The 19,799-nt window shown below is 31.7% G+C and overlaps 4 protein-coding genes across 4 annotated transcripts; all 4 read left to right on the top strand.

Annotated features, from left to right (window-relative positions):
• Nucleotides 1-411: 411 nt before the first annotated feature.
• LOC133319043 (larval cuticle protein 16/17-like) lies at nucleotides 412-1,218 on the top strand. The gene is made up of 3 exons (XM_061521975.1): nucleotides 412-510; nucleotides 655-770; nucleotides 890-1,218. The coding sequence occupies exons 1-3, from the start codon at nucleotides 502-504 to the stop codon at nucleotides 1,107-1,109; spliced, it is 345 nt and encodes a 114-aa protein (XP_061377959.1). The 5' UTR covers nucleotides 412-501; the 3' UTR covers nucleotides 1,110-1,218.
• A 5,829-nt stretch (nucleotides 1,219-7,047) lies between these two features.
• LOC116778615 (larval cuticle protein 1-like) lies at nucleotides 7,048-7,933 on the top strand. The gene is made up of 3 exons (XM_032672642.2): nucleotides 7,048-7,155; nucleotides 7,287-7,405; nucleotides 7,524-7,933. The coding sequence occupies exons 1-3, from the start codon at nucleotides 7,147-7,149 to the stop codon at nucleotides 7,735-7,737; spliced, it is 342 nt and encodes a 113-aa protein (XP_032528533.1). The 5' UTR covers nucleotides 7,048-7,146; the 3' UTR covers nucleotides 7,738-7,933.
• Nucleotides 7,934-11,807: 3,874 nt separating this feature from the next.
• Nucleotides 11,808-12,739, top strand: LOC116765488 (larval cuticle protein 1-like). Its single transcript, XM_032654940.2, has 3 exons — nucleotides 11,808-11,960; nucleotides 12,072-12,187; nucleotides 12,317-12,739. Exons 1-3 carry the CDS (start codon nucleotides 11,952-11,954, stop codon nucleotides 12,534-12,536), a joined length of 345 nt encoding a protein of 114 aa, XP_032510831.1. The 5' UTR covers nucleotides 11,808-11,951; the 3' UTR covers nucleotides 12,537-12,739.
• Nucleotides 12,740-18,021: 5,282 nt separating this feature from the next.
• Nucleotides 18,022-19,705, top strand: LOC116765780 (pupal cuticle protein 20-like). Its single transcript, XM_061522071.1, has 5 exons — nucleotides 18,022-18,065; nucleotides 18,280-18,470; nucleotides 18,732-18,822; nucleotides 18,979-19,054; nucleotides 19,140-19,705. The coding sequence occupies exons 2-5, from the start codon at nucleotides 18,280-18,282 to the stop codon at nucleotides 19,379-19,381; spliced, it is 600 nt and encodes a 199-aa protein (XP_061378055.1). The 5' UTR covers nucleotides 18,022-18,065; the 3' UTR covers nucleotides 19,382-19,705.
• Nucleotides 19,706-19,799: the final 94 nt, after the last annotated feature.

The following is a 19,799-nucleotide window of genomic DNA, read 5'->3' as shown; positions in this document are numbered from 1 at the left end:
TCAAAATTAAAGGAATAGGCACTAATAAGTCAACTGACCCTAAGGCCCAAGTCATACATGAGTTTCTTCTCTGGAATAGTTTTACAATGTTTAATATAAATGACATTTATAATTGTGTTGCGTTTTATAAAATGTTGTTCCTGAATCCGGAGTCCAAGTTTCAATTGGTATGAACACAAATTAATTTAATAATATCTTCTATATTATTAAGTAATGTTTTAATTCATGAAGTATAGGAATACTTGTATTCTTAGGAATACTTGAACACATGAAGCTGACAAGCTCCCGAGATACTGAGGACAGTATCTCGGGAGCTTGTCAGCTTCAGGGGCTAATTTATTGATGATAATGAAATGATAGTCATAATTATTATAATGTTTATTTAAATTCAAACCGACCTACGACCTTCTACGAGTCCAGCCGACAGAATTGTATAAAAGATTTCGCGTTTAGAGTAAAATCATCAGTTGTTCCGAGAGAAGCAAACAGACCAAATCAACCATGAAGATGGTTTGTTATATTTTATATTAAATAACGTGCTCCTCTTCTTTATTATAATATTTAGTTATATAACTTATAATTGAACTGGTGACATAAAAACGATTACGTATTTTTTTAATATGTGTATTAACAGAAGTTTGTTTCTACTTTTAGTTCATTGTCGCCCTCGCCCTTGTGGCTTGCGTTGCTGCCCTCCCCGTGGAGAAGGATGTCCCAAAAATCCTCCGCTACGAGTACGACCCAAAACCCAACGGTGGATACTCTCTCAGGTAAGTTCGATCAGACATATAATTAAAACGGACATTAGTTAAAAAACACTAATTTAAAAACATATATTTTTTTGAATATAATAAAATGTGTCCATTATAAAAAATAAATTATTTTCCAGCGTTGAAAGCGACGACGGTATTGTCAGGAATGAGGTCGCTGAACTTAAGGAAATCCTCGATGAAAACAACAAGCCCCAACTTGTCTTAGTCGTCAGAGGCCAATACTCCTACCCCAGACCAGACGGCAGCATTGAAACCATCACCTACGTTGCTGACGAACTTGGCTTCCGCCCCGAGGGTGCTTCCATCCCCCAGGCCCCAGCCGCCGCCAGGAGATAAACATACTACGATTGAATCTTGATAAACGTTAATTGGTTAATTAGTTATGTATAGCTCGATCTGTCATTGTTGTAACTGTCAATAAAAATCATAGTTAATATAACACAAAGATTTTCTTCCGGCCCCTTTCAAATGTACTAGTCTTTAGTTGTAATAATATTACCAAATTAGTGATGGATTGATGGAAACTCAATATGGTGATGCTGATTTAAAGAATGATTTGTTGAATTAACCGTTATTATTTTCTTAAACATATAGGAAACAAATTTTATAAGACGAAGTAGTAGGAATATTTTGTATTAAATAGTGGTAATTAATTTTGGACGAATTATTGTAAGTAATTCAAAATGTCCAAACCCAATGTTTCGATGAATGAATTATAATATTAATTTAACATCAAACTTAAATCGAATGTTTCCCTAAAACGTTTTCTTGCCACTTTTTCAATAAAAAATTGTGAAAAAGCCAAAAATAAATTAAGTTGCCTGCTTGGATAAAATATTGACTGAAATTAAACAGTTGCAAAATGAGTATCATTGAAATCTATTTACTAAAAATGTTTTTGTAAAAATATATTTTTTTAAAATGTCGCATGCCCTAAAAATATGTTTTCAAGTTCCAACGTTTATTTAAAAATATGTATGTTCCTATCTAACAACTGTATTTTCTACAATTTGTTAAAGAAGGCCTAGTTTATTAATGAGGTATGCAACGCAACATAAGGTATGTTGCAGATGTATTGCCGACCTTAATTGTGGAAGAGAGAGAGAGAGAGGAAAGGGTGAAAAAAGTGAAAGGGTATCAAAGGATGGGAATAGGGAAAGTATAACCGACTCTTTCACTCATCGGACGAAACGCAGCCATTAAAGACTACTTCACCCCGATTTTCTGTGAGAGGGTGGTAGTTCTCCGTTTGAGTGAGCCCTTGTTCAACTGTAGTCGTATGACCACAACTAGGCTTTAACACCAGTAAAATAAAAATAAATCGTGCAATTTCTGGGTATGCTTTCAATAGTATATCCTAGAAATAACCTAGAGGCTGGCTATTTAAACCGAAAGGCGGGCTATTTTAAACCTCAGTTGGTTTTTAGCAACTTGCGGTCACCAATAAACCTTTCGCACTTAATTCCATGAAATCTAAAGCCGTAATGTGTGACATTTGGAAGCACCTGCGCTTTAGATAGAAATAACATTTTGTTAGACTAATTAAACTCTTAAGAACTTGTTTCTCTTTGCGATAATGACAACCACATGAAGAAAACAAAAAAATATGCACTTATTGTATCGTATGAATAATTATATTTCTGTTAAGATTAAATCGACATAATTTATGCGTAAGGGTCATTTTATTTATAAATCATGTTCTAATCTAACCATAAAATATTTAAAAGAGACATTTTTACGCTGAGGGGTTTAGTGTACATGAATAATAACATGGTAAAATAATAATATGGTAATTATGATACAGATAATAAAATTATTATTATTCTACTTCGGCATTTTTTTATCTGTATGATTAAAAAAAGTTTTATATTTAATTTTACAATATTGTTTTGTATTACAGACACTCGAACTGAAACGATTCGAGCAATATTTGTATTCTATTCTCTGAAGGCCCAGTGAAACGATAAAGATTCTAGATATGTATGGGGTTTTCCAATAGGGACGCTTAAACTTTGACAGCTGATTGCGGCCATGTTGTTTGAGTGACAGCTGTCAAATGCAGTGTGTTATATTCATTCCGTCCTCCCAAACCACCATGGCAGGTTACAGTGTCGAGCAGCACGTGCAAATCATAAAATTGTTTTATGAAAATGGGTCTTCAGTTCGAGCAACGTTCCGCGCACTTCGCCCGTTTTACGGTCGCGATGATCGTCCTGCCGAGTCGACTATCCGTCGATTGGTGGACAAATTCGAGTCAACCGGGTCAGTTAACAATCAGCCGGTTCCCGTGCGTCAACGTAACGCGAGATCTGCCGAGAATATCGCCGCTGTGCGCGACAGTGTCCTCGAAAACCCGCGGAAGTCAATTCCGCGTCGCGCACAGGAACTCGGCCTTTCGCAGACGACAACTTGGCGAATTTTGCGTTGTGACTTGAGCCTGCACCCGTACAAGATCCAGCTGACCCAAGAGCTCAAGGTTAATGACCATAGACAGCGCCGTGTGTTCGCTGACTGGGCATTAGAGCAGTTGGAAGTTGACGCCGATTTTGGCAAAAAAATCATCTTCAGCGACGAGGCGCATTTTTGGATGAATGGCTATGTCAACAAGCAAAATTGCCGTATTTGGGACGAGACCAATCCACACGAGGTTCACCAAGTGGCAATGCACCTGCAGAAAGTGACTGTTTGGTGCGGATTTTGGGCCGGAGGCGTGATTGGTCCGTATTTTTTCGAAAACGATAATGGTGTGGCCGTCACCGTCAATGGTGAGCGATACCGGTCGATGATAACCAACTTCTTTTGGCCTGAAATCGAGAATATGGATCTGGACAACATGTGGTTTCAACAGGACGGCGCTACGTGCCACACAGCACACGCTACGATGGAAGTTCTGCACGAGCAATTTCTGGACATGGTCATCTCGCGCGGAGGCGACGTGAACTGGCCACCGAGATCGTGCGATTTGACCCCGCTGGACTTTTTCTTGTGGGGTTTTCTTAAGTCGCAGGTCTATGCCAACAAGCCGCAAACCACCGATGCCCTCAAAGTCAACATACGCCACGCCATCGATCAAATACAGCCCGATTTGTGCGCCAGAGTCATCGAAAATTGGACCTTTCGTGTGCGCGCCACCAACCGAAGCCGTGGCGGTTATTTGAATGATGTCATATTCCATACATAATGGGGTCGATAGACCTTCCAAATAAAAAAAAAATTTCGCAAATATCTTTCCTACATGTATTTTTTTTTGCATTTCAAAGATTAAGCGCCCTTAATGGAAAACCCTATATAATTAAGCCCAAAAAAAATTGTTGAAGATAATAGTATTGACTAAATATAGTAGGATCTATCTTTTAGAAAATTCTTTTGAAAATATATAACAAAAATATACGTACAGAGGTTGTGACGTCATCAACTTTTTTCCTATTTTGTGAAGAAATGAAGGGAACTATAAAGTCATGGCGAATTCATTGGCGTTCATTATGAGCAGTCTATTTTTAGCAGTTAACTAAGTTCAGCATAGTGATAAATAATTAATTTAGAAAAAAAAATCTGCAAACTGCTAATTCATATTACGTATATAAAACACCAGTTTTGCTTCGAATTAGTGAAAATTTTCAGAAGTGTGTTGAATCTGTAGTCATAACGCCGGTCGGAAACGACAGTCCCTCACGTGACTTTATATATACAGTAATCCCCCCTATTACACGGTATATTTGTTCCGCGTTATAGGAAAACGCGTTGTACGAAAATTCTCGTAAAACGCGCTCGTATGACCTCGTATAACGCGTTATATTCAAATGATTCACGTTTAACTTTTCTTGTTAAAGAGGGTTTAAATCGAATATTAAGGAAAAACTATGTTATGAACGAAATATATGCGTTTTATTAAAATCAAACCAAGAACATTTGGGAATCCCCGTGTTATATGGGGGAAAACACGTGCTATACGCGTTATAAGAGTACCGTGTTATAGGGGGGATTACTGTAATACAACTGATATGCATTGTTTCTGCGATAACTACAAAGGATTTTGGGATAAATTATAGTTTATGTCTTATTCTGATGTCCATGCTACTATATTGTAAATTTTTCTTAAAATCCCTTAAGTAACTTTTGCGTGAAAGAACCTCAAACATCCATAAATACTCATAAAATTTTATTGGTACACATCCTATATTGGTAGGAAACATCAATCCATTAAAAAACAGACATCACTGTTACACAAGTCAACAAAAGGGATATATATCAATTCATAATATCCGGTATTTAATTTATGAGACTACTCATTAGTGGGATCTTTTCTTACTTTTCAAATGATGGCTTTAGTGTAGATCCGTTAGTATTAAATCAAATCACATTACTAAACTTATTAAAATATTTCACATAAAATATAAACTTAATTCCGTAACAACACGTTAAATTCATACAACATATTACTTTATTGAACACCAATTTACAGAAAGAAAGTAAGAAACCAAGAAGGTATGAAAACATGAAACAGCCGGTCTTATGGTCAGCGGCGATTTCCTTCAGATAAGCTACTGTTAAAGACCATTTATTTGCCATATATTTTGATGAAGAAATACATGTTAAAACGAATACAAAAGTGAAATGTAGAAACGAACTTACAACTACATAATACATATATATATATATATATATATACACATATGTAAAATATTGAAACATAAAAAAACGACATTGAAGAAAAAAAACGAATAAAAAAAGAAAATTACGTAGTCGACTTAGTTAGCTTTTGATAGTAAACATTCTTTCACTAAAAGACTGCACAAGTTGTTTCTAACATTATGTCTTGTCATCAGGAATGGATAAAGTTGAAAAATGTGAATCTCTTGTTCTCTGGCAAACACAAGATACAAACTGTTGCTTAAGGTAAATAGGCTAAATTAAATGAAGTAAGACACAGACATTAGTAAAAAAATACAATTTCAGATATAATCAATATTTAATATTTAAAATATTGCAATACTTTTAACCAGTTTTTTATAATGTAGAGTTTTCCTTAAACCGTGAATGTCTCGGCTATGTCATAGAGAGACGAGACATTCAAATTTAAACCATTTATCTTGCATATTTGTATTTTCTATAAACAAACAATAAAAAAAAAAGTAGTTTCTTAGTTATTTATTAATAAAGTAACTGTTATTGTTTAAATGAAGTCTGTTTAACTCAACATCCTTTTTATAATGGTTTTAGATCAAACCGAATAAAAAGAATTTAGTATCAGTAAGTTGCGAGTGCCTTGCATTCTTCAACCTGCTTTTACAAGTAGAGGTCGCTAACAAATCGGTACTATTTATTTATGACCTTAACATCCTCTTACAAAGTATACGTAATCCAATTTTCAACATTTTAATTGTTTTATGATGTCGCCAGAGACTTTAATTTCGAAATTTTATTAGCTTAAAAGTTTTAAATGTCATTCAAAGGTAAAATATTAAATTTCAAATTAAAGAAAAATAATAAAAGTTGCAATTATACGTTGATTATTTTGTCTAAAACCTTAAAAAGGACTGTTTATTTTTTATATTTTCAATGTAAAAAAAAAATCACTACACTACAGTAATAATTTACTAATTCAGTTATACAAAATATACGTATGTATGCAAAGCCGGAGTATAGAGTTCTAGGCCTTTCTTTGGTTTTATGTTATATTCCTAATACAACAATTCTCCAATATCACAGCTCGATGTAGGTGCGCATTAAAAATATGTTACTTACAATATAATTAAGGCTTTGTGGCTTATTCTTACTTTAAGACTTCACTACGGTAGAGTACACAATGCTAACACTTACATACACTAGCCTCAACATTACTGTCAATTGCAGTATCCCTTAAGATCCACCACCTATCTCTTGTTATATATATAAACATATAAGAACTTAAAATCCTGGGGGCATAAAATAAAGTTTAGTGTAAACAAAAAGTATCGTTTAAATTAACAAGCTTATATACGTACTAATTTAAAGTTAATAAACATTTATGAAATAAGCAAAATTTATGACTTTTCTGATATTATTTCATGTAATATAAAACACCACTCATGTAATAAAAATGAGCTCTCCTAAAGTCGACAGGAATAATTTAAAATTATAGTTGTTAATCTACCTAAAGCAACAGATCGAATAACAATCACAGACAAGGTAACCCATTAGATATGCAGCGCTAAAAAAATTTAACGATCTTTGCACACACGTGGTTCATACTTCTTGACAATGTTTTTATATTGTCTTTTGACATTTCAGTATGCACTTACGTAAGGCAATCGGCAATCGTATAAAAGAACTAGATTTTTGCATCTGTGCATCAGTCGTTCAGTATCAACGGAACTAAAATTAACCATCAATCATGAAAGTGGTGTGTAAATGCAATATTTTATATTTCGTGTCCTTAAAATGAATTTGAATTAACAAAGATTTATTATAAATTGCTAAAGATTTGTCATTGGTTCTACAGAAGTTGTAAAGTTTTTTGTGTGTCTTCGACAGATCATTGTTGCCCTCGCCTTTGTGGCCATCGTAGCCGCTCTTCCAGTAGACGTGAAGGAACCCCTTAAAATTTTACGCTCCGATTTTGACCAACAGGCCGATGGTGGATACAAATTCAAGTAAGGGTTTTTTATGGAGATTGGTAAATACAATTGGAGACGTGAATAACAAGAATTCTTTTCAATAATAATATTGTTAATATACATGATTATATTCAAATAATTTTTAAATTTTTAGTTTCGAAACTGAGAATGGCATTGCCCGTGATGAAGTTGGTGAAGTGAAGGAGGCTGTTGATGAAGAAAACAAACCTCGCATCGTTATTGTAGTACGTGGCTCCTACAGTTACAAGAATGTGGACGGCAAAGTGGAAAGTATTAACTACTATGCTGATGAAAATGGATTCCATGCGGAAGGTGACTCCATCCCCAAACCCGTCTCCAGGAGATAATTGGTTAATTCGAATTCATTTAACAAATAACTAATTTTATGTTACAATGTTGACTGTGCTTTGTGGTGTTTTATTGATAACAGATAAGTGCATTCTTGGTTCACAGTCGACACTGTCTTTAACGATGACTGCCTCTTTTATATTTTTTGTTACATTGACGTGAATGCAAAGGAATTATAAATATTTTTTTGTAATATTAATTCGTGTTATTTCGATTCCCTATTAAATTATCTTCAAAAAAATATAAAAGGTAATTGATAGTATAATTTGATTTTTAACAATGTTATTAAAAATGTCCTATTGATGATACAATATTCATATATATAACTTGAATTTAAAAATGACGAGTAAAATTCTATTTCTTAAAAACAATGTTGTTCGTTCAAACTTCTATTGAGACGCGTTCTTAAAACACGAAATTATTTAATAAATTTGGTGAAATTAAAATAAACATAGAATATATTTTTGACTTAATATACAATAATTTTATATTAATTTAGAAAATATAAAGGATTTAATATAAATTAAAAAACTAGGATAAAACAATTATTACATTTTTATGAGCTATGAATTTCCCTACTACATCCAGTAACCAATACAGGGCTTTATATATGGAAAGTAACCAAGCTATTTCGAATTCTTTAAAGTTTTCATAGAAAATTATTTTGTTCAGTATCGGCCTTGTATACTGCAAACATTTTTTACTTCACATCTCTGTCTAGTTTTATATAAGTTTGAAAACAAATAGACGTTGGGTAAAATTTCCGAGTCTAATTTCGCCAAAATTTGTTCTCACTTTCGGGGCGTCTACTAACAACAAATTCGACAGTAAGGTGTGATGTAGTAAATTATTGCTTGGAATAAAATTAAGAAATGTGTTATACGTAAGTATTGTATACTTTGGATTTTATTTACTTTTTTAGTATTATTATGGATTTTAAATACAGTTTAATTAATCATTAACCTCGAATATTGTGTCGTCTTCTACAGTTCAAACAAAAACTTGATATGTTTAACGTGTGAAGACAAACTTATGTATTTTGTCATATTAATTCGGTTAGCTATATCATTAAAAAATAATTTTAAAACAAAAAATCACTTGAGCTAAGCCCAAAAACATGCATGTTTTAATGTTCACATAATATTAAAATTTTTGGATGAAATGCTGGCTTATTCCCGAAAAAATATTTTTCAGTCAATCTATTCTTGTAATAATGACATATTGCATTAATATGTACTATTTGATTTAGACTATATTGCTATGCTCACGACGGGTATATGAAGAAGTGTGCGATTGTCGTACCTACTTCTAAAGCACAACTGCAACGCATGGAAAAACCGTCAAAACGTTGTAAACATGTCCTGTGTGAATTTAAATATATTAATATTGGAATGTGTTTATTTGTGAAAAATGTGACTTCATCTGGATATTCACTAATGATGAGATAAAATGCACGATAAGACTTTAATTAAAGTAAATTATTAACTCTCCATGTTAAGTATTTCCATGACATACATTTCAAAGGAAGCAAAAGTTTTAAATTCAATAATAAATATTTTTTTTAAAAGTTACTTTAAATAAATATGTCTGTTTTTTCAGTTTAGAGCAAATTACTTTTTAGTATTCTGTCTCTTACGGTACATATTTTTGTTCGGTATGGTATTTTCTTGCGGTGCATATGTCATAGAGGTGGATTAAAAATCACCTCAATATCCAATTTTTCAAAGATATGTGAGCCAAGTATTGACTTGGCTCTAAATTCAATGAGAAGTATGTAAGGAAATTAAGATTTTTATAAAAAAAATAAGAGCACAGATGAGAGAAACATAATCAATATAGGAATTAAAAAAACTTGTAACTTCAACTTTTAGTACTGTCAAATAATCCTTTATATCACCATAAATTTACTTATAATAAACTTCCACAAAATATTATAAGCCCACTAGCTATTTAAATACTTAGTTTTTATGATAAATTAATATTATAGAAATGAGGTAAAAAGTTGAGGAATTAATTTTTTCTATCGTAATATCTTTAATTAAAATTTAAAATTAAACAAATATATAAGGAAAAATCAATTGAATATTTAATTACGTATTCGAACTTGCAACTAATAATAGAGCTACAGTTGTTTTAACAATACTTCTAATTTAATATCGGTGGTAGCATCTGTACAGTATTTTTTCTACATTGCAAAGATATAACATCGATTATGACTTGAAAGAAAACCCTATATACATGACAATTTAATATGTAGAATGTTTAGTTAGCCGATTCTAGATAGAGTTCGATAGCTTAATTGGTAAAGTAAGTGGGATACAATATTCCGGAAGTTCCAGTTTCGAGTCCAGTTGGCTGTTGGAGTCCTGATAGTGTTTATGAAATTTTAATTCCATATATTCCAATTAGATATTGAATTTGAGTTGTCAAAATTACTTTATTATTAAAAAAATATTTAAACAAATATTTAATAAATACACATTAAATTGTAAATAAGAGTATTTAAAATATTTTTTTAAGGATATAAAGTCGAAATGATTTGTGTTTATACATAAGTTATTCGACGGCACGTCTCAACGTGCACTTTGCATTTTGAGATGCGTGTTGGTGGTGATCAGAATCACGTTTTCGGTCCCAATTTAAAATGAGTTTGCTTATGTTTTATAAGTAATCCATTATACCTATTGAGATCTAAGATTTTCGCGAGTATTCATTTAAATAAAACTAGTATTATTCGGATTTACTACGCGGATTTTTATTATTTAAAAACTACATAATCCCGACGTTTCGGTTACTTTGCAGCAACCGTGATCACGGGCAGACGAGGTGTGAAGTATATTTTATAATAAATATAGTGAATGGAAAGTATGTAAAATTGAATTTTGAACCGAATGGTGTACAATATGTCTGACTCTATTTACGATATTCATAATTTATACGAATGACTAAAATTTATTCCAAACATATTTCAAATACGAATACGAGTTATTGATAGGTCATAAAATAAAATATCATTACGATTACACTAAATATCAAATCAATATGAAAACTATACACGGAATTTGTTTAAGTTTTAGTTTCCTTTAAATATATAATGAACGATATATAAAAAAAGTTTTCAAACAAATTTCAAATATAAGTTATCATAAGTGTGGCAACTTGTCGTCTTACGAAGGCTCAGTCGAGACATTACGCGTTAGTATTTAGTTAGGTAGTTTTTGGCAACAAAATCAAGGTCAGTTTTTCAAATGTCAGCGATTATGGGGAAAAAACTAAGCAGTAAAGTATTGAAAAAAAATAAAAATTTCATCGTTTTAAATATGTTATCTTCATAACCTTTAAATAAAACATTTTTTATGTTGTTGTTCAAATAATTAAAACTGTTGTTCAAATATGGGTTGTACGGGTTTAAAGTTTTTTTAGAGGCATATTGTTTAAATAGTACTTTGTATAAATAGATACATATACAGTATGCTATTAATAATAATGTAAATGGCAAATTTATTTAGGATGTACTATATTTGGGTCTATGGATCTGTGAATGTGAATATTCATCCCTTTCTAACACAAAACTACTAAAAGGATTTCGATGAAACTTTACAGTAATTCAGTTTCGATTTTGGAATAATAGTCGTATTTCGTAATCACTCACCTGTCAAAGACTGTAAACGACCAGTTGGTGACAACGAACATGTCATTTCATTAACACTAAATACATTTCCCCCTGAGCCCAATTTCGAAATTTTTGAGTACGAACTATAAGCCAAAAATTATCACGGTAAAATGATTTATGTCACAATGAAAAAATCTATTGACTTAAACTTACTATAAATACTTATATGTACATTCAAGTGACGTAACCTAAAATGTACGATTACACACAGACATTAAATACATAGTGTAACATACCAACCATATATTTTGATTATATAAGACAATAAAATGTTACCGAATTACTCTAATAAATGCATTTTGAATGGTCGTAAGCGCACACGTTATTAAAATGTAAATATGAAATAAAAAATCGGCATATACATGATATAATTAACATGTATACAAAACTAAATATCGGTTGGAGTTCAAGGGGCGTTCAATGTGACGAAGCTACTTCTCCGCCGCTGGAGAAAGAAATGTATATAAGAAAAGAATCGCAGGTAAGGATCATCAGTTGCACATTAGTTAGCCACACGTCAACAACTGCATTCAATCAACCATGAAAATGGTCTGTATAAATAAAATCGTTATTGCAATATGCCATTTATACTTATTTTTAATTTGTTTTATATATTTCATTGAATTTATTGTTTATTTTTGATTAAATTTTTTTTTTTAGATAATTGTCGCCCTCGCCCTTGTGGCTCTTGTTGCTGCTGCTCCCGTAGAGAAGGAGTCCCCAAAGATCATTCGTTCTGAATACGACCAACAGTCAAACGGTGCATACAGTTACCAGTGAGTTCAGCTTTCCTTGTATTCGATTACCTCAAGAATATATACATTATAATGTCCTCATAAATGTATTTATATAAAAAATAATAATATGTAAATAGCTACAATGTAATAACTGAAAAATTGTTACAGATTCGAATCCGAAGACGGTATTTCCAAGAGTGAGGTAGCTGAAGTTAAAGAGGTTCTCGATGAGGACAACAAGCCCCAGCTTATTTTAGTCATCCGCGGTAGCTTCTCCTACCCCAGAAACGACGGTGGTGTCGAGACCATCAACTACGTTGCTGATGAGAATGGTTTCCGCGCTGAAGGTCCTTCCATCCCTCAGCCCCCAGCTCCCGCCAGCAAATAAATGACTAAATGACTCGGAAAGATTTTGAATAGTTGACTGTTTACAATTTATTATTTAATTACCAGTATATATCGGAAAAATATCTTCCGAAGCTACATTGCTGTGATTTATACTGTTAATTGAACTTAAAACTGCCATTTTTGTACATTTATATAATTGGTTACGTTATTGTGACCAAAATAAATAAATAGTAATATAAAATACATTTTTTTTTGTACTTTTCCCTTTATTGATTTTCATTATTTTGTTTATTTACTATAATTGGTATGTGCATAAATTAATAATATAGAAACAACGACTGCCTCAAAACGCAGAAGAGGCTAGTTCTTATAGGAGAGATAAAGTAAGGTAACATTAATAATTAATTTAATCGAACCATAAATAAATTGATAAATTGTTATACAAAATAAATCATTCTCTATTAAATAAACTATGAAAGGGTCACTTATTTATTTTTGTAATCAGAATTATGAATTATCTTATGAAGAAATAGGAAAAAGACATAAATTTAAACTCTTCAAAATACTTCATTTGTTTTTCTTATCCTGTACTAAAAAAAAAAATAGACATACATATAATTTTTAAGTTCAAACGGTTATTTATTTTAAGTCTGAATGGTGTTTAGTATTCTTGTGTGCATATCAAATACATATTAGTATTCATTAGACATGCGAACAGAAATCTTTTATGTGTATTAGGTCATAGACGGATTTAGAGATCAAATTTTTGGTATTAAATTACTTGTGTCGAGACAAGCAGAATATTGTTTTAATTAGTATAACTTTAATTTGAGACAATTGTTTTTAAAGTTACCCAAGTTAAGTATTTTGATTAATTAAATAATTTTGTCTTAAACTATTCATTTTGGTTTAGTCTCATTCCGTTTAATGTAAAAGTTATCAATATTTATAGATCCTGCTACAATAGATTTCATTTATAATATTTTTTTTTTGCACCATCATTATCCACTTATTAGAGATTGTTAAAATTAAAATAATACCTACATATGTATAGAGGAAGATAATGTTTTCAGGTAGTATGCATGATTTTTAGACAACTGGTCAATGTCCGTTGTTTAAGTTTTAAATTATATAAATCTAATAAATATTATTCTCTTAAGAAATCTATATTTTCCGTATTTCTTTGGTTAATTTTATTACTTCTTCATTTAATTTTAATTAATTATTATGTATTAATAGGTGGAAGAGCCTAGCTATGATCAAGTTCACAAATATCCTTTGTGATTTTGTATTGTTTCTCATAGGTATCCATCATTACAAACTAATCTGAAGTCGCTTTAAGGATAGAGTCACGTTTGATTTATAGCAATATTGCTTTCTCTCACATAACCTACTGATCGCTCGTTTGTGTTTATTTCCCTTTGCGCTCTGGGTACCAAAAGAATAACCGTTTCACATATGATTACCAGAACCCTATCGTGACGACGCGAGTATTGATCGCTATCCAGGAGAACCTTACATCCCACTAGCAAATGCTTAACAGTTCCAACTGCTTTCCCGCAGATATAGCAATTTTTCCATACCTTTACCCCATCTTACTAAATTACTCTCTTCTGGGAGAATCATTTGGAACGCATTGAGATATAATTTTAGCAATGCTGGCGACCAATCATGAATTAAGGTGCGCCATTTTAGTACTAATATCTACTATGTCTAACCACTCGTTCTGCACCTCTAAACTCATTGCATGGATCATATATTTAGTATTCTCGTCTTGTCGAATAAAAAGGACCTTAATATATCCTTGGGCTTTCCTTCTTGATTCTAGCCCTATTCTGTTACTTTGTGCTCCTATCATAAACTGCTTATGGAATTGAAGTCTTGACTCTAGCTCTGGGGCATCTTTGTCTTTTGGGAGCGATATAACGACGTCATCATGGGATTTCCCCAGGAAATATTTCTTGGAAACTCTTAGAGGTGTATAGAGCTGCGATAGCCTTTTTACACTCATCCCAAAACTATTGCGATCCTTGAATAAAGATGATGAAACAGCCGATAGCGCGAGCCAGAGCTACAATTACACCATCTTTATGACGCCTGTATATAATTTTGATAAGAGGGTTTTATTAAGACAGGCCAAGACAGACAAGACAGGCCAATTTAAACGTAAAGTTATGTAATTATTGTAGATCCAAGTTTTCTGGTGTTACTTATCTGTTGGCTATCTGCCTTGTTGAGATCGTTTAAAAAGCTATCTAGTATTCCTTCTAAAGATAGAGTACGATCTATATTATCAATCTTACGACCGAGAAATTTATATGGTGCATTTTCCGTAACCGTAGAAACGCATGGACCGTTTAACGATAATCCCGGATCGTATGTGGTATCTGTTGTATTCCGCCTACAGAGACACAGACAGTGACATTTATTTCGTTTTGTCCTAAATCCATCCGTCAGCTCACAGAATTTATCCACTTAATCCAGTAGTATTTCACAGTGTTTGGGGTTACGTGTAGTATTTTGAGATCGTCAGCGAAGGTTAAAATGGATTCTGTGTATTTATAATTAAAGTTGAACCGATTACCCCCATTTTTTCGCGTTGTTTTTCAGCAACCGTGATCACGGGCAGACGAGATGTGAGTGGTCACGGTTGCTGAAAAGTAACCGAAATGTCGGGATTATGTAGTTTTAAAATAATAAAAATTCGCGTTGTATATCCGAAATATATTAGTTTTATTTAAATGAATAAAACTCCCGAAAGTCTTAGATCTCAAAATATATAGTAATTTAAAAATTATATCTTACAAATCTAAATTATTACAACACTTTGGATCTCTTTCTTATTGTCTCGCTGAATTACAGAACATATAAATTGTCACTATCTAACCTTCAAAACTTTTCCTATATCCTGTTATGGCATGTCATATGTACGTGAGATAAATACTCAAATCATGAAGTTTTCAAATAAGTTTTTAAAGTAATAAGATAACTTGCTATCCTGTTCTTGATTTTTGCATAATTTTACTTTTATCAACTACCCTTGCTCATCGTCCCCAGACCCGCGCTTACGGTGGCTGGAGATCGTCTCGCGATCCCTAATGCCTGGAGCGTAGCCTACGGCGGCTGGGGCATGAGGAGGATAGTTTCCTTACGTATTCAGCATCCTCCTTAGCTAGCATAACTGTTTCGCAGAAGGAGGGGACGGTTTCCCAGTGCCCCACTCTCCACACCATGGCGTGAACTAAGGCCGGCCGCGAGAGGTCTACGAGAGGGCGTCGATGGCTACCCTGAGAACAAGGCGGTGCTCAGCCCAAGCTGGGCACTCCGCCACCGTATCCTCTAGCGTGTTCTCTGGCTGCCATTTTCTCCCTTTGAATCCGAAACAGGTACGTACCGTGTCCGATTAGCACCTGCATCAGGCGGAAGGTGAACACACCATGTCGTTTGTCCAGCCACCTCCAAAGAGGGGTCTTACCGCTGCGATAGTAGTATTAAGATTAAATCTGCAATAAGAACATCTATGTCTGTTAATTTATTATAATTTTGTGTAACATTAGAGTACTAAAAATATAACATTTTTTTCCGAAACATTCTATAAATATCCTACTAGAATTATAAATGCGAAATTTTGTGAGCATATGTGGATGAATGGATCTTTGTCACTCTTTCAAATAAAAACTACTGAATAGATTTTGATGAAACCGCACTCTTTTCTTAAAAGTAACATTAAACATCGTAACATAGAGTATATATGTAATCTGACGGTTGGTTATCCCGATTATTATTTTCACATACTATTTTTTAAAACAATAAAGTCGTTGGCAAGAACTAGTTTGAATGATAAAACTTTTAGTTTGTAACCGAACCACAACCCTCGTAAACTTATTTCATAGTCTAAAATCTTAATCAGCGTCAACGAAAACTGTTACTTTATTTAATTGATCATTTTAATTAAAACTTTATTACAAAGCACTGGACAACATACGAACGTACGTATGACTGTTGAACAAAACAATAGACTTCAGAGCCAAATAGTAACAAGGAAATAGCTGAACTAAGCCATATTTATATATAACAACAAAATGAAAAAATCAACATCACTTAAAATGTATGTAAAATTAGTATAATTAAGACCAAAAAATGTTAAATCAGATCATAATTGACAGTTAGATTGTTATCTTTGCAATTTTGTTGAATTAAAAGGAGCTACTTGACCTTGTTAGCGTAAACGAGATTTGACTTATTAGTACATCTTAATTGATGTTCTGATTATTTATTCTATTCATTAAAAATCAAAACATAATACAAGTTTTATTCCACTACTCTTTCCTCACTAAATCGTAATATATTCTCATCGAAAACGTACTTAAGAATTTTATTTTTCTTTATGTTTATTCATCAATCTTTAATATTTTGCATTAATTTTAATAAATAATAAAAAGATAGTTTCAAATTTAACTAGCAATATTACGATTATTTATAGAATTTTAATATAAATTATGTTAATTTAATTAATTTCACAATTGTCTTTCATTGAAAAGTTTAACTTAGAAGTATATATTATTTAATATCTTACTTAGTCATCAGAATGAAATACACATACATACTTATCAATTCTGATAGACTTATTTGGAAATAGTGTCATAATTTATTGTAATATGTTAGTATATCATAATAAACCTACTTATTAAAATAGAGCAAAAAATAAAACTAACACATTTTTTCTTATCCTCATATATTTACATAATATAGGTAAACTTTTTTAAATTAAAGAGTATGTTGAATATTTTTCTACATAGCTCCCATATATAGAGTGATGGTTTTTTTTGCATGACTAGATGGTTTTGGTATTCATATATTTTTCCACAATCAAGCTCGGCAATTTATTCGCAACATCCCTTATATTTAAATGAATCTAATATTTTGCAATAATATCTCCCTATGATCACGGTTGCTGCATATTAACCGAAACGTCGGGGGTATGTAATTTTTTAAAATAATAAAATACGCGTAGTAATCCGAAAACTTTTAGTTTCATTTAAATGAATAGTCGCGAAAGTCTTAGATCTCGTCCCTTATGTTGCAGACGTCATTTGGCAACGGTTACTAGCTTCCATCAAGTAGACCGTCTGCTCGTTTTCCACCGATATATAGGTATAATTATATATATATATATATAATTATACTTGGGAAGAATTCGAAAAGCAAATGTTTAGAAATATTAAAAGTTGTTTTTCATTATAATATACTAAATTAAGAATTTGAGTCGGCATAAAATCTGTTTTGCATAGTAATCGGTAGTATTATGTCCGTTTTTGTGGCTTACTTTATGCACTTAAAATATTTTTTTGCGGTTTGAAGGTTTATTCAGTAATTTTGAATTTTGATAAAGTTAAATATAATCTGATTAATTGCGAACAATTGTCTGTTTTATAATCAATTACAAAGGCGTTACAAAAAAATTTACTGTGTAATTTTTGGTATAAATGCTTTATACACATCTCGTAAGTTTAGTAACAAATTGAGTTCATAGAGTACAATTGTCACTAGATGTGCAAAGTTATTAAAGGTATAAAATTCATTCTTTATTAATTTTTATGTTATAATGAGCAATACTTATTAGAAGTTTCATAAGCAAAATACTTTATTAACCTTTGCATAAATAATATTTATCTAAAGAAGTGTACAAAATTTTTAAGATACCGTCATTTATGTTCTATTATGGTATTGTTATAAAAATAATCGAAACTAGTTCCTCATTTCTATTTGAAATAAATCTGCAGATGCGTCGTTTCATCGGATATTTGGCATTACTGGGCATCGGTCTGTGTGTTCCTGATGGACCATCGTCAAATTCTCTTCCCCTTAGAAATCCACTTTTAAACTATAGCCCCTACTATAATCCCGGAAGTGCTACAGCACCCATTCTATCATATTCTAACACTCATGGTGTTGATGGCAGCTATTCTTACAGGTACAGACTTAGTTTTGTGATATATATATATTCTTCAAGGAAATAGTTGCTTTTAAAATTAATCAATCTTTACTTTGAGTACCAAGGTTATATATGTATATTGTTTTTATATACATACATATATGCATATATATATACATATATATAAACAAACTTCCTTATCTTTGATGTTATTTCGATTTTATTTAGTACTTAAAAAGATTGATTATATAAAATATAATTAGTTGACCTTTGACATTTTACATGTATATATCATTTTAGTTTTACGACTGGCGACGGCAAACAAGCTCAAGAAAATGGATATCTAAAAGATGCGTATATTGACAACATTGGTCAACCCCAGGGAACCCAGGTGAATACTACGAAAATTTTTTTTCAGTCATTAAGAAAGACTCTTTTTCAATTTTATTATATTAGTTATAGATACTTTTAAAATTACCAAAAATAGATATATTCATAAGATGTCACTTGAATAGATTTTAATTATATTATGCTTTATTTTGTCTAGGTCAAAGAAGGCAGTTATTCTTATGTATCTCCCGAAGGAACACCCATACAAATTGATTATGTTGCTGACGAAAATGGTAATACATACTATCAACAGGAGTTTGTTAGTTAGAATTATATAATAATTTTTATTTAATAATTAAATGAATTACATAATTACAGGGTTTAGACACGGTGGTGTTCATTTTACAGCGAACGGTAAAGGAGCAATACCAGCCCCAATATTCAACCCCAGATTTAATTATAATAATCCTTACAGCAACAGAAATTATCCTTTTGGACAGTATTCCCCAATAAAACCTTATGACCCCAGATATCCTAACAACCCCCGCTATAATATTTATAATCCTTACATACCTGTCCTTGACAACGTAAAGAAAGAAGTAAAAACGGTGACCGTATAATAAAAACTTTCTACTTAACTTGTGATTATTTTGTGTTGTAAAAGTAATCTATAATTATAGAACCTCTGAAATTTATTAGTATCTTTGTCTCATAAGTAAGCAGGTATTATGTTTCTGCCCGTTTTGAAAATTATCTGCTATCTTAAACTTAACGAAAAAGGCAAAATGCACATAAAGCAGACAATGTTATAATAATTTCATGAATAAAAAGGTTTTGCAATGAGATTCCGTATAATTTTAAAATGTTCCAAATATTTTTAACATTCTAAAGCCCTTACAGGTTTGAATACCATTATAGTAGTAATTTTATAAACCTAAGTCATACAGATTAGAGATAGAATTTTTTTCATTATAAAGTAAATAAATTTAAAATTGAACCCTAATTCTAAGAAGTGGTAATTTCATATGTTCTTACAAA

This window comes from Danaus plexippus, chromosome 11 (genome assembly GCF_018135715.1).
Source record: "Danaus plexippus chromosome 11, MEX_DaPlex, whole genome shotgun sequence".
Lineage (NCBI taxonomy): Eukaryota > Metazoa > Arthropoda > Insecta > Lepidoptera > Nymphalidae > Danaus > Danaus plexippus.
Note: the sequence above shows the minus strand (reverse complement) of the source record. Positions and strands in the feature narration are given on the sequence as shown.